Source organism: Puntigrus tetrazona, chromosome 17, assembly GCF_018831695.1.
Source record: "Puntigrus tetrazona isolate hp1 chromosome 17, ASM1883169v1, whole genome shotgun sequence".
NCBI lineage: Eukaryota > Metazoa > Chordata > Actinopteri > Cypriniformes > Cyprinidae > Puntigrus > Puntigrus tetrazona.
Window position 1 is genome coordinate 8,436,794 of NC_056715.1, and position 16,077 is coordinate 8,452,870.

General features: G+C 37.6%; 1 protein-coding gene across 2 annotated transcripts; it reads left to right on the forward strand.

The window, feature by feature from the left end:
- The first annotated feature begins 886 nt into the window (after positions 1 to 886).
- b3gnt2b (UDP-GlcNAc:betaGal beta-1,3-N-acetylglucosaminyltransferase 2b) lies at positions 887 to 13,058 on the forward strand. 2 transcript variants are annotated; one of them, XM_043263214.1, is made up of 3 exons: positions 887 to 1,021; positions 7,640 to 7,767; positions 9,404 to 13,058. In XM_043263214.1, the coding sequence occupies exon 3, from the start codon at positions 9,422 to 9,424 to the stop codon at positions 10,613 to 10,615; it is 1,194 nt and encodes a 397-aa protein (XP_043119149.1). In that variant the 5' UTR covers positions 887 to 1,021; positions 7,640 to 7,767; positions 9,404 to 9,421; the 3' UTR covers positions 10,616 to 13,058. The 2 variants fall into 2 exon arrangements, with proteins under 2 accessions (XP_043119149.1, XP_043119150.1); XM_043263215.1 differs by lacking the exon at positions 887 to 1,021 and adding an exon at positions 1,028 to 1,172.
- The last annotated feature ends 3,019 nt before the right edge of the window (positions 13,059 to 16,077 follow it).

Below are 16,077 nucleotides of genomic sequence, written 5' to 3' on the forward strand. Positions count from 1 at the left end.
CTGGAACAGTATTTTGAAAAAAACAAAACAAAAAAAAAGCTATATTAATATATGGAATGTAGATAGGTCTGGTTTGTCTCTCTTGGGGTGGAGCAAGAATACCACAAGATTTATTGTAAGGAATGAGGTAAGAGCTGTTTATACTTCCCCAGCATTGTGATTGGTGGATTCATGTGAACACGTTCCTCCTGAAGCCGCTGTAAGGAGGATTATATCCACAGTTGTTAGCTTCACCTGTCCCTTCAGATGAAAACAAAAAAGAACATAACCAATGAGGACGTGTGATCTCGTTCAACTCAACGTTTCAAATATACCCATTGTTCCTGTTAAGCAAACTTACCTTTTAGTGTTGAACCAACAGACAAAGAAAAGAATGGACAGAGACTTTTTAGACAGCGGGTGCTTTGTCTGTGCTATGCAAACAATGGAAAAACTGAGATTCATTCAAAAAGTAGGCTTATGACTTATTTCCTCTTGTGACAGACCACAAAGAGTCATGCTCAACACATGACCACACTTCAGTCAGACTGGAAAATAAATTTCTACACTAGCCTGGTAGTTTACTAGTGTTCCGGGCTGGCTTTCGAGTCGTTTGTTTTGCTTGTCCAAGTCATTTGCTGGTCTTTAACCTCAAGCCAGCTGGTAAGTGGTTTACTGCACTAGATAGAAAGCTGTATTCTACAGCATTGTTCCTCCTCAGATTTACGCTAAGAAGTAATTACAAGTAAATACGTACATTTCATACTATAATTCGCCAGGTTAACACTAAAAACCGATGCAAACCCAAAATAAAACAACCAGTCGAAGTACAAGGAATTGCCAGAAGTCTTTCCAGGTAACATTAAAGCAAACACTTTTCGGTTTTCATTCGAAGGAAGCACTGTAAACAAAGTGGATGTATGGTAAATAGAGCGGTAAATAAGGAGGGTTTACACCCCGCCCTGGGAGGAGTGGATGCATCATAAGCAGATCTGGAGACAGGCAGGATGTGAACGCGCTCTCGCGCAGCTGGAGCTAAAAGGTAATAATGACTTTGACGAAGATAAAGGCAGAAGTTTGGTGTTAGATCAGTTCGGTTCCAGTCTGTGTTCGCTGAGTTTTGATAGCAAGACGCAAGCTTTAACTTTCATGTTTCGTGGCGAGGAGAGCGACACGGAGTCGTCCGCGCGCGGGTGAGTTTTGACGTTAGCAAGGTCCGCTAAAACGCTCCTTTTATTTGAGTTACGCGTTTGTTTAAATAAAGGTGCACGCGGCTTCTTTTCACATGCCGTTTCAGCGAAAGCTGATGTGTCTGGCGTGTGTCTCTTCGGCATTTTACCGGTCAGAAGTAAAGTTAGTTTGTTAGTATCTCTTCGGCGACGATACCTGGCTGAGATGTGAGGCGCTGGCGCGGTTTGCTTATCATAGTTAAAATAGTAAACAGCTTCGCGAAATAACTTGCAGGCAACTGGTAGGCTGATTCAGAGAAATAACTAGGCTACTCCAAAACAGTCTAAAATTAGTCGCTGACATGGTTAGTGTTATTTATAAATAATGCTCACGTGTGTGTCTGCAATGTCCACGTTATATTTTATCAGGTAAGGTTGATGAGGCGGTGTGATTTTAATAGATAAATATTAAATGAATCCTCGTTAGGTTGTGCTCGTGGTCTTTGTCAAGTTGTGACCTGCCTAATCATGTCAGTACAAGGGGTGTGTTTACTTTGACAGTTGGTGTGGTGTAACTGGGTTTAGTACAGCCACAGCACACTGAATTCGTAGTAGGAACAGAAACATTTATGAAGTGTATCATTTAATCTAAATTGACTTTTAACCAAGCACTTTGCACAGTTTTATGGTGCGTGCCTTGTTAGCATGTAGTTTATGTTTTGGTTCCTGTACACGGTCAGGTTAAAGGGGAAGCAAAATGTCAGTTTAATTAAAAAAAAAAAAAGTACTTTTAGGGAATCGAATGTCAACTGTTAAAACGCATTAAATGAAACCCTTCCATTTCCAGCTTTCTGTGAATTCTGGATTCATAATGTAACTTAAGATATGTCCTCTCAGTTACAGGTTCCTTATTCCCCGAGGCATTGTTTGTTGTTACAGTTGTAAGTTAGGAATGATATAAAGTGTTTGATTTCGTCAGCGATGCTTTGTAACCTAAATGCATTCAGACTGTTCGCTGAAGGGCCTGTAAGTGAAGATGAAGATTAGATCAGTGGCCAATTGCTGGAATGTTTCTTAAGAACTCTTTGATTCTGAATGCTTTTTCTTAGAGAAGGAGAAAGAATTCCTGGAAGGAGAAAAAAAAAAGAAAGTCATCCTTATGGAGTAACCGTGTACTAGGAATTTACAGTAACAACCAGTCAAGCAAATGTATTGTAGTCATCTTAAAGAACTAAAAAAAAACAAATGTGAAAAAATTATTTATAATATTACACATTTTCTGTGCTGTCTTGTAATTTCACGCTCTTGTCTTTCTGTTTAGTGATCAAAGAAGCATAGTAAAAGCCTTTTAATTTCTGGGGGAATTATCCATTGATTGCATGACTCTTGAACATTGAGAAAGACAGCAAATGTTGCGTTCACCTTATAACTGCTAGCGGTAGTGGTAACGGCCTATCCTTCCTCATCAGCAAACCGCTTTAACGGTGGAGTCACAATAAGATTCATTCCTGCCTAGGTTTCACTAGCGTGTAGAATGTTAGCTTGATTATGGAGAGGTTGCATGCTCTTAGGGAATGTAGCCTACAGTCTTCTTCAAGTATGTGCTTAAGCTTAGCACAACCCCTCCCCTAGACTGCTTTGTTTTTGTTCTTTAGGTTGTAGCAGTGCATTAGGCTTGGAAAAATTGAAGTACAGGTTCTTGCATCGATGATTTCCTCTGTATTTCAAACTTTGCTTAAATTTTAGCGCTCCAAATCATTTTAAAAGTAATTAAGAAACTTCCCCAGTCATTGTGCATGGTGAGTAGGAAGACCAGGTAGTGCACGGCATGCGTCAGTGGGGTTTTTTGACTATCTATGATAAATCCCTCCCTTGGAGTTAAGATTCGCTATATATATATATATATATATATATATATATTATATTTTCGTGATGACTCAAGCAACGCACTGCAGTGTAAGTTTGTGCCCCCAAGGTGTTAGTCTCGTTTTACCCATTTAAACCTAAGCATTCTTAAAGTAACCTACATAATGTGTTAAAGGTTAAGAGGCTTGTATTTTGAGAAACGCTTTCAGTCAGTCAGTCTTACTTACCGGGGGTTGGGGGGAGGTTTCCTGGCATGTAGTGGTGTTCCTCAGTAGTGTCTTTTAAGATCTCTCACACTCTTTCATATCGCTGTGATTTGGTCACTTGTGTTCCATATAGCCGCCACATGGGAAAACTCCACCCAACTCCACCCTAGATAATTAGTTTCAGTGATAGAGAATTCACCCTCTTCCAGGAAATCTGCTCGTTGCCTAAAGTGACTTTAGATACATTATACTGGTAAAGGGGAGATGATAAGCTGGTAATGGCCTTGTATTGTTTCACATTGACAAGCTCTATATGTAAAAGATAAGCTTTGTTCACATTACTTCATTCGCACACTACCGTTCAAAAGTTAAAAGTATTCCATTGATCAAAAGTGTCTGTGAAACTGTCAGCATTTAAATGGTCTTTGAAGAACGTTACCTCACTGATCCCAGACTTTTAAGTAGTATAATGCTTAGTCATTTGGACCTGTTTTTTATTGTGTCGTTGTCCATGTTTTGATCTATACAAAATTTGTATTATTTTGTTTATCCAGACACGCTTCCTTTAAAAATGATTTAATTCACATAAATGCATTGCAGTCACCATGCGTCTGTGCCCAGGTAGTTTGCCCAGATAGAGTGTCCGGCTTGCTCTTTGTTTAACCCCAAACATTATTATTCATCTTCTACAACAACAGTGGGCTAGAAGTCACACAGAAATAATCATCAGTGAGTAAAGACAGTGCTTTAATCTTAATTGGAGCTATATAGAGAGTTTCTCATTCATACATGCAGGTACATACTCGTTACATGTTAGTTCTGCTTTTTGGTTTCATATTCTGCTTTGTTGACTAAAACATTGGTTTTCAACTGTTATGCTGGCAGTGCATAATTAGCTCCATTTTGTAAATTTTAATTTATTAATTCTTTTTATTCAACATAATTTGGTTGGCAAAATGGTTTTTAGGTTTTACGTTTTCTTAAGCACAACATCGAGGATTTGCATTTAGTCATACTACATATTTCTCTCTATATTCCTCTGGAATCTGACTGAATCTGAATCTGTCAATATGTGACACCCAGTCATCCTCAAAAGCCATTAACCAAACTATGCAACGTTAAAGAAAATATGACTAGGTTAGATACAGGTTAAAATGCATTTAGGATAAACATGGGACAAGCATAATCAATGAACCACCTTTAGGAAAGACATGAAAGCTAATGTTATACCCATAGTTCCACCTCTGAAATTGTGAAAACATCCATGCATGCACACCTGTAACTACATGTCAGTGGAATCCTGTATGTATGTATGCATTCATACAGGTTTCCACTGACTTGTGGTTACAGGTGTGCATGCATGGATATATACGCAAGTTGTGATGATAAACTCTGCTCTGCATTTTGCCTAAAGACAGAACAGTGGATTCTTCTTTGTTTTGACTTGTTCTGGACATGTCTAGAATGCTCTGTAAATTCTCAAGACATTCACATTCACCTTTTCTGAAGTGTAAAAAAAAAAAATCCATCCTGCCTGCTGATATCTGTGCATAAAATACAAATACAGGGTTCTGGACTAACGTTTTGCACTGTTTTTTTGTTTTGTTTTGGTGGACCAGAACAGAAGTTAGATGCACCCTAATTTTCGACTGAATTGCATTTAACACCTCAGTTTTACAAGTTCAAGTACAAGTTTTTTTTTTTTAATAAATAAATAGGGTTCTAGGATTTCATCTTTAAGAGGCTTAACCCTCAGAGATACAGCTACAAATTACCTAAATAAACAATGTTTTATGGTGCATATGAAAATTGTATTATAATTACCCATTAAATCAGTTATTTTTTTTTTTTTTGTTAGATTAACATTTTATTAGCCTAATATAAGAAATGCATGGATCCGTTATACTGATACACATCCAATATTTTCTTAACCATTTATATTTATAAGATGTTACCGACTGCATTTATTTAAATACTCTTCAAGACCGTCATTGTGACAGCAATAGGTTGTGATTTGCTTTATTTTCTCAGAAAAACATGAAAGTGTATGACCCAGTCTCATTAAAGTGTGCTTCAGTGGCACAATTTTCTGTTTCTATTTGGTGTTCTATTTATACGCAGAAACTGACTTTGGCATGCATATAAGATGCAATGGTTAGGTTAGAGGTGTGGGGAAGGTGTGTAACATAAGCACACCAAATAGAAACAGAAAATCGTGCCATTGAAACTCACTTTAAAGAGACCAGACGGGTGTATGTGCGCTTCATTCAAATATGCGTGCACATTAAAGGAACACTCCACTTTTTTGGAAACGGGGTCATTCTCCAACAGTTAATCGTTTGAGTTTTATTCTGTAGCTATATCGTGTAGTAAAAATGAAAAGTTGCTATTTTCTAGGCTGTCTTGACTAGCAACCATCATTCTGGCAAAATAATCAAGGAAGATATCACTAGGAACTGTACTCTTTATATATCATAAAAAGTATAGTTCCTGTCTGGCATAGTCATATCCGGCTGGTTGCACCAGTGTGACCTCAGATTTTTTTTTTTGGCACCATATGAGAAATTACGTTGCATGTATGACCAAAACTTTCACACTCTAGAGCCGTGAAATAAATACTCTTTACACACAAATGCATCTAGTAGCACAAAATACCTGTGACTGTACTGTATTATCCTATTTTTTTGGCATTGCCTAGTAGCTAGGGTTTCTGCTTTGGATTTTGCAAGCTGTTGCTTTAGTTTCTTTCCTGATCAACAGTAAGATGATTAACCAAAAATTTGGTTGTTTTTACAAACCAGGGAAGTTATTTCACAATCATAGAAGAGCTAGATGTTTCAATTAAGAAGGTTTAGTTAAAATCTTTAGAGTATTTGGAGTATTGAATTGGAGTATTGAAATAAAAAAAAAATTACAACTACATGAGATCATGAAAACTACATGAAATTGAGAACCGCTTGGCATATACAGATAGTACTTGAGATGCATGTTGGAAGTCTAGCTATTGCTTGTTTAAAACTTCAATATGTATTTTACAACATTCCAATTTCCTCCAATAATTTTCCCTTTATTATTCTGTAACCTGAGGAAGGAGTTAATTTTTTTTTTTTTTTTTTTCTATAGAGCATATTTGACTGACAATAAAGATCCATATTGGAAGGGCTTCTATTGAGCCAACATTTAGTAACTGCTTTCTTACATGCAACCAAAAAAAATCTTCAAGAGATAATATCACCATTTAGTTCATCATTCAAACCCTCTGAAGTGACCCTTAGTAACATAATGGGAAAGGACATATCTGTGGTAAAACCTATTACCCTAAATATAGGGTTGGGCAATATATCGCACAATATATTCATGCGCATTTCATCAGTAAAGCCGATTGTTCGATTAGATTTAAGTCTTCATCACCTCTTCTTAAATGGAGTGTCAGTTAATACACAGAGACCATTAGATCACTGACAAGCTATGCAATATAGGGTTCAGTATCGCAAACTTATCGCCTGTGAAACTGAATGCGATATTGCGTAGCTAAACAAAGAGCCAACTTTACGGACAAGATGTGCATTCATATATCATGTGATATATTGCCCAGCCCCGCCCTTCCTCAAAAAGACTGAATATGTGGATATAACCGAAATAATGCGGGCAGAGTCAGAACCATTTGTACAGGGCTAGTAAAAGGATCAGCGTGAGTCTTTAGTCGGTTGATGTCAGATGAAGAGAGATTCAGCTCATTGTTTACACAGCAAATGTACTGTTAATTATTAAAGACTTTGCCTCCTGGAGTCTCTTTAGCTATTAATGCACTTACGGTCAGAGAGAAGAGGAGCAAATGCACTAAATGTCTGATTTGTAGTGATCAGTGCCCTCAAAAGTGCTTTATGCCCTGGACATGGCTTTGAAATGTTTATAACGTTTAGACGTTATAACGTTTGTTTTTTGTGTAGTTCATTTGTAGTTTACAACAATGATTTATTTTTATTTTTTTTGTTTTTCTTTATATAAGACATTTATATTCATTTGTCAACTTTTGTCATGTTCTTATGAAAAACAATATATATGCCTCATTAAATGTGTGCTTTTAATAATTATTTTAATTTCAATTTGTCACTTGATTTGCATTGTGGATATGACAGCATTTGGAGTCAAAGCGGGAGACAATATGAAGGGAAGAGAGAGTCCTTTCTAAAAATCGCATCATTTGTTCGCTTTAGAGCTTGATCTGCCAAAAGTAGTAGTCTATATGCCAGATTTTCAGCCACTCAAAGATGTGTGATACTTTTCTGCTAGTCATTTCAAGCAAGGCCAACAAATAATTGAGCTCAGATCACGTGGTCTTATCCTCAAGCGTGAACAGACTCTTGCAGTTTCAGGCTCTTATGCTCCTTCAGCATGTTTGTTTTTCTTTCTCCCCAGATCTGGATTTCTTTCCACATCATTCCTGTTTCTGTGATTCACTCTGTTAGTGTCAGGATGGGTTAAAAACAACTGCTAGCACCTGCTCACCATACACCTGGACCTTCCACAGTATCACCTGTGCACAGGTAAACAGATACACGCTAATGGCCCTGAATAATTATTTCTGCTAAGGAAAAAAAAAGAGGAAAAGTTCTTATTGTATCATTTGTTGTATACAATGTTCAGTCACAATTCACTAAAATACCATTAAATTGTTTATAATTGAATTCAGAAATACCGGACATTATACAAGTCAAAACATAAAGATAAAACGGTTTCTTGTTGGGAAAAGTGACATTAACTGGCTCATATGTAGTCTTTAAATCATCACTGATCCCAGAGGCCGGCTGGCCCATGAGGCCACTCTAAATTTAGTCCTTTATGTCGTACCTGCTATGCCAGACCACCTCTAAACTCGCATTCAGCTCTGTTCCATAGGAAATACTAGGCCTTATACCGGTATTCCTTAGAGAGTTACAGCGAAGGGTGTGGGTTATACAAAGAATAAGACGGGAGTGTGCGGAAAGTGGGCTAGGATAGAGCAGAAAGAGAATGGAAAAGTAAGCTGAACTGAAGAATGTGGAATTGAATAAATGAGAGAAACCATGTGCAACAGAGCAGAGGGGTTGCTGGGAGACAAAAGCAACGAAACAAGAGAAAGAGGGAGGAGATGGTGAAAGAGAAGGAACAGATGGAGGAGAAAATGACATGTTCAGGTTAACTAAAAGTAATATCAGTCCTCAATAAGTGTGAATTGTCTGAAATTAAATGGAGTTTTAAAAAAAAGTGTTCTTTATCCTTTTATGGGTTAACACTAGATAAGAGTTAAACGTAAAGAAGTGCACGTGGTTTAATTTTAGCATGCCAGTCTAAAATTAAAACAGCCCAGCTTGAAATGGGGCCAAGTCCTTCAAGTAACTGATGTCTTTGTGTCCACTGCTAGTTTGTCTTCTTGACATACAATGTCTTTAGTCATCTGTGATTGATATTTGCACGCACTATTTGCATGCAGTAGTCACCAACACATGCACAAAAACTTTGAATCATCAAACAGGATTTGCTTTATAACTACGTGTTTGATTATGTATTTTGTGTGTGTGTGGGCGAGTAGAAACCTTTAGCTTGAAACTGTAAGCTAAACGTTTCTGGTGAGATATGCTTGAAGAATCTATCCTTGCAAATGGAAAGTGTTGGGATGAATTGCGTTTAAATGCGTTCTGAAAAACGGTATGTCTATGTGATTGAATAGTTCCTGTTTCTTCCACATTAATAAAAATGTCAAACTACCAAGAGACAAGGCAAGTAAAAATAATCTCAACTAGCTTCTCAGTTATAATCTGATATTATCTTGTGAAGATAATATCATCTTTAGTGTGCCGGTGTTTCCATAAATTGGCACTAAAACTGTTTGAGCAGCATAATATTTGAAATCTTTGTACCATTTACAAATCTTCACCGTCACAATTATCATCAGAATTAATGCATGCTTTAAAAATGTGCATGCCATAAATGCAGTCAGTATCAATACAGCGTCTAATGGGAAGTAAGCTGTCTGCATTTTTGTTCTATTTGTAATTTTTGGTCATGTATTTGGTTCTTAAATTTAGGAAACAATGACTTCCTGGTAATTTTTTAGTCTGTAGTCCCTCCTTATTTTTTTTTTTTTTTTTTTTTTTTTTTTTTTTTTTTTTTTTTTTTTTTTTTTATGTCTCTGCTGTTTAGGTGGTGAGTCTTGACACCATGCAGGGACCTCGGAGGAAGGTGAAAGTCATGGTGATGATGACAATGGTGTTCATCTTCATCGTGGTGGAGGTCTCTCGCAATGCTGGGAAGAGCGACGGAAATAAAAATAAGCAGCTCGTTCCCACAAAGCGTTTCTGGGCAAAAGATCTCCCCAGTGACGCTTACTGGAATCGCCGGCAGCAACATCTGAACTATATCAACAATCGCAACCTAGAAAAACTCAACTTCACAACTGATAAACTTCCAGACTGGCTGAATGACACAATCAGTCTGGACTCCTGTGAGCCGGACTTCAGGGTGACCACCCAAGTAAAGGATTACAACTCTCTACCAGATCGCTTCAAGGACTTTCTGCTTTACATGCGATGCAGGTCCTATCCCATCGTGATGGATCAGCCGAACATCTGCAAAGACCCACCGTTCCTCCTCCTAGCTATTAAATCTTTAGTCCCGCATTTTGATCGACGTCAGGCCATCCGTGAGTCGTGGGGCAAAGCTGGCCTCCTCGCAAACAGAACAATCATTACAGTGTTTCTTCTTGGAAATGCAGCCACGGAGGACCACTTTCCTGATCTCTCAAAGATGCTTCTCCATGAGAGCTCCATACATGGAGATATCCTTCAATGGGACTACAGGGACACCTTCTTCAACCTCACCATCAAGGAAGTTCTTTTCCTGGAATGGCTAAACACCCACTGTCCTGGAGTCAATTACATCTTCAAGGGCGATGACGACGTTTTCGTTAACACTCTCCGTATTATAGACTTCCTTAGCAATCTTTCTCATGCTAAAGGCAAGGAACTGTTTGTAGGAGATGTGATTACTAATGCAGGTCCACACCGGGACAAAAAGGTCAAGTATTTTATCCCTGAAAGCATGTTTGTTGGAGCATACCCTGCTTATGCGGGTGGGGGTGGTTATTTGTTCTCGGGACAGCTGGTCCAGAAACTTCATAACGTCTCGAGGTTGGTGCCTCTCTACCCCATTGATGATGTCTACACAGGTATGTGCCTTAAGAAACTGGGCCTTGCTCCTGAGAAGCACAAAGGCTTCAGGACATTTGATATCGAGGAGAAATATCGCGATAATGCCTGTGCCTATAAAAGCCTGATGCTGGTCCATCCCAGAAGTCCTCAACATATGATTAAAATCTGGGCCTGGCTGAATGACCCAGCCTTGAACTGTCAATGAACTGCTGATCCAGGGTTTTGGCTGCTGTAAAGGGATGGTTCACATAAAAAAAGCTAATTCTGTCATCATTTACACACCCTCATATCATGATTGAATAGACTGTGGTATTTCTTTCAGTGGGATCCAGGCTTTTTTGGTCACCAATGACCTTCATTATTTGGGGCGTGTTTTGTGTTCTGCAGTTTGGAACCGCTTTAGATTGAGCAGATGATGACAAAATTGTAATTTTTTTTTTTTTGGTGAACTAGCTCTTTAACTTTTTTAACGTTTTTCTATTGTGATTTTTTTTATTTAGCCTCTTTACTTCATTTCATGTCAAAGGTCAGTGGCGACGATGAGCTCTTTAGATAGTCTATATATATTTCAAATGTAGCTCAAAATTGCTACCCACATAGTATTCAAATGGCTTGAGTTTTTGTGTCAACAGCTCTGCTGAAAATGTTACAAGTATTTATAGAGTGCTCGTGGTTGTGAGATCAGCGGTGCTGAAGATTGTGGGAAATTCAGTTCAGCTGGTCTGAACATTGGCACACCTGATAAATATCTGCTGATCATTTTGATTAAATGTTGTTGTTTTTTTTTTTTTTTTTTTTAAATAGGAGAATTCTGTTGCATTATGATAAAGTGAACAGACGTGTTTCAACACACTATGCAGCCATCACAAGCCTAACCTATACTTGCTGCTCTAGCTTTCTGTAATGTGTAGAAACATATTGCCCTTCTGTTTTGCACATAGCCCATGCTCCTTTAGATTAATGAGGAGTTGGCTCATTTTTAGAGCCCTATTTGTGGGGACAGCGGGTTTTGGATACCAACTAAATATAGGTTGCTTACCCAAACCTCTACATATGTGCTTTGGACCTACCGGCTGTTTTCCTTCTAGATTATTTATTCTTTTTCAGGGGCAGACAATCAGTGGCAAGTCATAAAGCTTTGTATTAACAGATTAGCCGAAACCGGGCCATTGCGTCAAAGGAAGGTTTCAAATTTCCAAAATCATTAACTCCTTTGCTGAAAAGCCAGAGGATATACTGTCTCCCCTCTCAGATCTGATTCTTGGGATGTTTTTCAGAGCAAATGAAAGGCTATGGCTTTCATTTTCTATTTAAAATCCAGGGATCCCAAAATTTACCTTCACTAAATGAATGAAACTTCACAGACCGTTTTCAGACCTAAATGTAGCCTTTCGCTGTCATTTATTTTTTCCGTTTTATAAAGAGGCCAGGAAACGGTCTCAGCTGGATGACTTAATTACTGAATTTTACACAGTGGCCCCCAACTATGTCACAGTGACCCCTGCTGGCCTTCATGTTGTGTGTGTATTTTTTTTTGTGAAATAAACACTGGACCTTCTTTCAAATTTGCCTTAAGCTTGATTGAATATTTAAATCATGTTTGTGTATAATATATATTTCTGTTTTTGTTTCATTTATGACTGTTCATCATCAACTGCGTCTCCTGTTAAAGACGGTTAGGCCTAGTAATTATCATAGGGTGTGCTGAGTATATCCGTTCTATAAATAAAAATGTTACTTTTCTTTGTGGCTCACTGGTTGCTTGCTGAAGAGCTAAATCAAACTTGTCACGTAGTGTTTTTGTAGTGGCACAATTTGTAGTGTTTAATATTAAGTTGTCCACCCAGCTATGAGGAATGAAGGCTAAGGATGTGGGTTGTTGTTGTTTTTTTTTTTTTTTTTTTATTATTGTGTCTCTGCTAATGGCAAGCCAAGCACACCGTTTAACAGCCTGATGTAGTGTTTGGTGGGAGCAACACAGTGTTTACATGAGTTCATGAACATTACAGAAAGCTTGTATTTATAAACTACAATTTTATCCATGACAGAGGTAGATTATGCAAGTTTTTATACACTGGTATTTGCTGTACACTTGTGAGTTTTTCATAACTGTGACGTTTATGTATTAGAAATTCTTTTAAAAGTAATTCAGTTCCACTTTTGTTACTGCCTTCAAAATAATTCTTTATTCCCATCATAAGATATTTGAATGTTAATATGATGCCTTAAATGTGGCTTTAGACGTGCTTGTATTTATGTCGATGTGTATAATCATGAAAATCCAGTTCTAAAAATGAAATTATTGCTTATGATGAAATCATGAGTTTGTATTTTTGAATTATTACTCCATTGTGTGTCTATACAGAGTTTTGAAAACATTAATTTTGACTTTGCTCTAAATTTTAATATTTTTTTTTTTGTGGAAATCAAATGACTTTTTCGGCATGTTTTTTCACGCTGAAAATTATCTGGCAATGCCTCTTACCAAAAAAACATTGAACTACACAAACATTTACCAAAATGTGCCTGTTAATTGTGATCATTGTCTTTTGTAATTGAATATGCACACGCTTATTTTGTCATGTTTCTGACCGTCTTTTTTCAAGTTAATTCTTGTAATAAATTGAATAAACTGTCTTATACCTCTATCATTCCCGTCTGAGTGCTTGTACTGTTTTAATTTTCAGTTCAGTTCTGCTATCAGATTTAATCTTATTAAAATTTAATAAATGACTTTTTTTTTTTCTCTCTCTCTCTCTCTCTGCCCTACTATTGTGTGTGTGTATAGCTGTAGCTTATTTTTACCAGCAGAGGGCATCTTTGTTCCTTGTGTGTCCTTTATAGCATCAGTATACCTGGGCTCTCCTGTGGTGGATAATTTTTGTCACTCCATTTTATCTGAAAAACACATTATCAGTCATTTCTTCTAACTGGATGTCACCCTCTATTTGATTCAGTGAGGTGCTTTGCCATGATCAGTTCTGTGAAACTATCTTGTCCCAACATGCAGCGTAATTTCTCCTCTGACATTTAATTATAGCGGTGCTCACAAATCATCTGCGGCTCTGTAAGAGATCTAGCGCTAAACACTGAATTTTCATACCTAACTGCACTTAACACGTTCCTTGTAGCCTACTGCAAAAAGCACTAAATCTTATTTGCACTTCTTTGTGTCATTTACTACCCGCTGAGATAACAATGCAGTACATGCACTTTCTTGTTGGTTGCTAAGAAAAAAAGACAAAAAATAGTTTTGATGAAAATTTAGATGGGTAGTCAAAATGTCTATCATACGCTGGAGATTTCTTCAATATTATGACTATAAGCAACTTATAGGCTTGTGGAGCCTGTCTTAGCTTTAGCCATTATAAAGCAAAAAGAGACTAAATTACCGTAATTAATATATAGCTTTTTACTCTAATTAATATGCTGTTAATATAAAAATGTCTTTCAATGTAAAAGTTTGGTGTCATTTAATGGAAAATTATATTTTGAATTAGTAGTTGAATTTTCATCAGCTATTTATTTCAGTCTTCAGTGTCCTTCTGAAATCATTCCAAAGCTCTGATTTAGTTCACGAGAAACATTTTTTAATATAATCAAAGCAGTTGAACCTTTGTCGAAATCTAAAGATTCTAAGAGAATTCTTTGCTAAATTAAAAGCGTATTTTTTTTTTTAAGAAAGGAACCTTTATACTGACCTCAAACATTTGAACAACATAGTTTAGAGATAAGTATTCTTACTTGCGTACACTTGTAGAGGGATGCTTTTAAGCAGGAAATTAGCACACCCTTTCCTGACATCTTGTCCCTGCAGACATTGAGCGAGAGGACAGCTGAGGAGTTGCTATGGAGACTTATCTCTCTCGGGATGGAGAGGTGCTCTTCTTGTAGGGTTCTTTTGGGAGAGGGTGCGTGTAAATGTGCGAGCGAGAGATTTTGAATGAATTTTCTCTCACTTAGCTGTACCGTGGTGATCATGGTAGTGGAGTAACAGTGTGTTTTACAATCTCATAACCTTAAGGGAATGAGTGAAACCAGTGTGTGTGCAATAGGATACATGCGTTTGTGTATAGCAGATGAAGAACGATGAGGTGTCTGAGCATGTAGGGAGTATAACATCATTACCTTTTACTTTCCCTCTCCTCCGCACACACAGAGCGAGCATTTGAGGCCATGTAAGGATATGAGAAAGCAGAAATGAGGCATAAAAGAAACCTAGATGATAGAGGAGCATGTGCTGAATTCTGTTCAGCTTGGCTGTGGTGAATCTGGCTTTGCCAAGTCACTCTCTTATAAGCAGCCAGCATCATCTCCTCGTGTTTTCCTTTCGCTCCCTGCTTTCAAGCGCTCTTATTTTGAAGGATGTCTCTGTACGGAGATTCACATTGTAGTGGACTGTCAAAGAAGAACCAGGTCCGTATTTCATCTTTATGACTGGATACTCTACAGGATTCAATGGAGATTTCACAACAGACGAAGTCCTTTCATTCTCATTTGTTTCTTTGCCTCAATGTTCTCCAGAAGTAACCCCGCCCCCTCCCAATCCCCTACACTCTTAGCCATTTTTCTTGGCGTGCGATATGACAGCTAATTTCTCTGGCACTCTTTGGACATGTTGGAATTTAGAAGCTGTTTTTTTTTCATCTTTCTTCTGCTAGTGTTTGCAATAGATCGCAAAGACATAGACATGTACACCTACTGTATTCACTGGATGAAGACAAATAAAAAAAATTTAAAAACATGAATGCAAAAACACGCATTGTGTGAACTGCCTCTTGCTATAAATGCCCACTGTATAGCGTACTCTCTCTATAAATCCATAGTTAAGCTTGCTAAGACATCTATTGCTAGTACTCATACTAGAAATACAGGGATGTGAATAAACCCTAGCCCTATAGACATTTTGTAGCTTGGACTGCTCATTTTGTGCAGCCCTCAAATTGTTCAAAAATTGCTCAAATGCTCATTTTGACTGCTCATTTTGTGATTTTACTTTCTAAGCAATTTAGTAAATGGCAAGGTAACATAACAAAAACCCTTGGACTTAAAGGGACAGTTCACCAGAGAAACGCAAAATAACTTTTTGAAGAATGTTGCCAGACAAACAGTTGACGTAGCCATTGACTTCCATTGCATTTTTCCAATCGCTGGCTGCCATCTACACTTCGGTTACCAAATATTTTTTTAAAATATCTTCCTTTGGGTTCAGCAGAATAAAGAAATGATGACAGGATTAAAATTTTTGGTTGAACTTTACCTTCAACAGCCTAGCAAGTAGACAGAAACATGGTAAGGGTCGACTAGTACAACATTTTTGCTTTCCGCTAATCTGCTAAACTGTCTTTGACAGTTATGTTGTCTCTATTTGTTTTTAAAGTTCAACTTTCAAAAATGTGACTCACGACCTTCTATTCTCTTAGATTCATTGGCGCTGTTACACATTTTGAAACATCTAAACAACTGCATAGCAACATCATGACAGTTTGACCTTTGTATAAGTTTGTTACAGAGTGATCAAGACAGTATCGCTTATCTTGAATAACTGCTGCAGAGGGACATGCACCATTTCAACATTTTTTTACAGGCAAAACTGGATGACCTATGAATTCAGATTTTTCGTAATAAGCCCTCAGCCCCCCCACCCAACACCCGAGGAATGTGTGT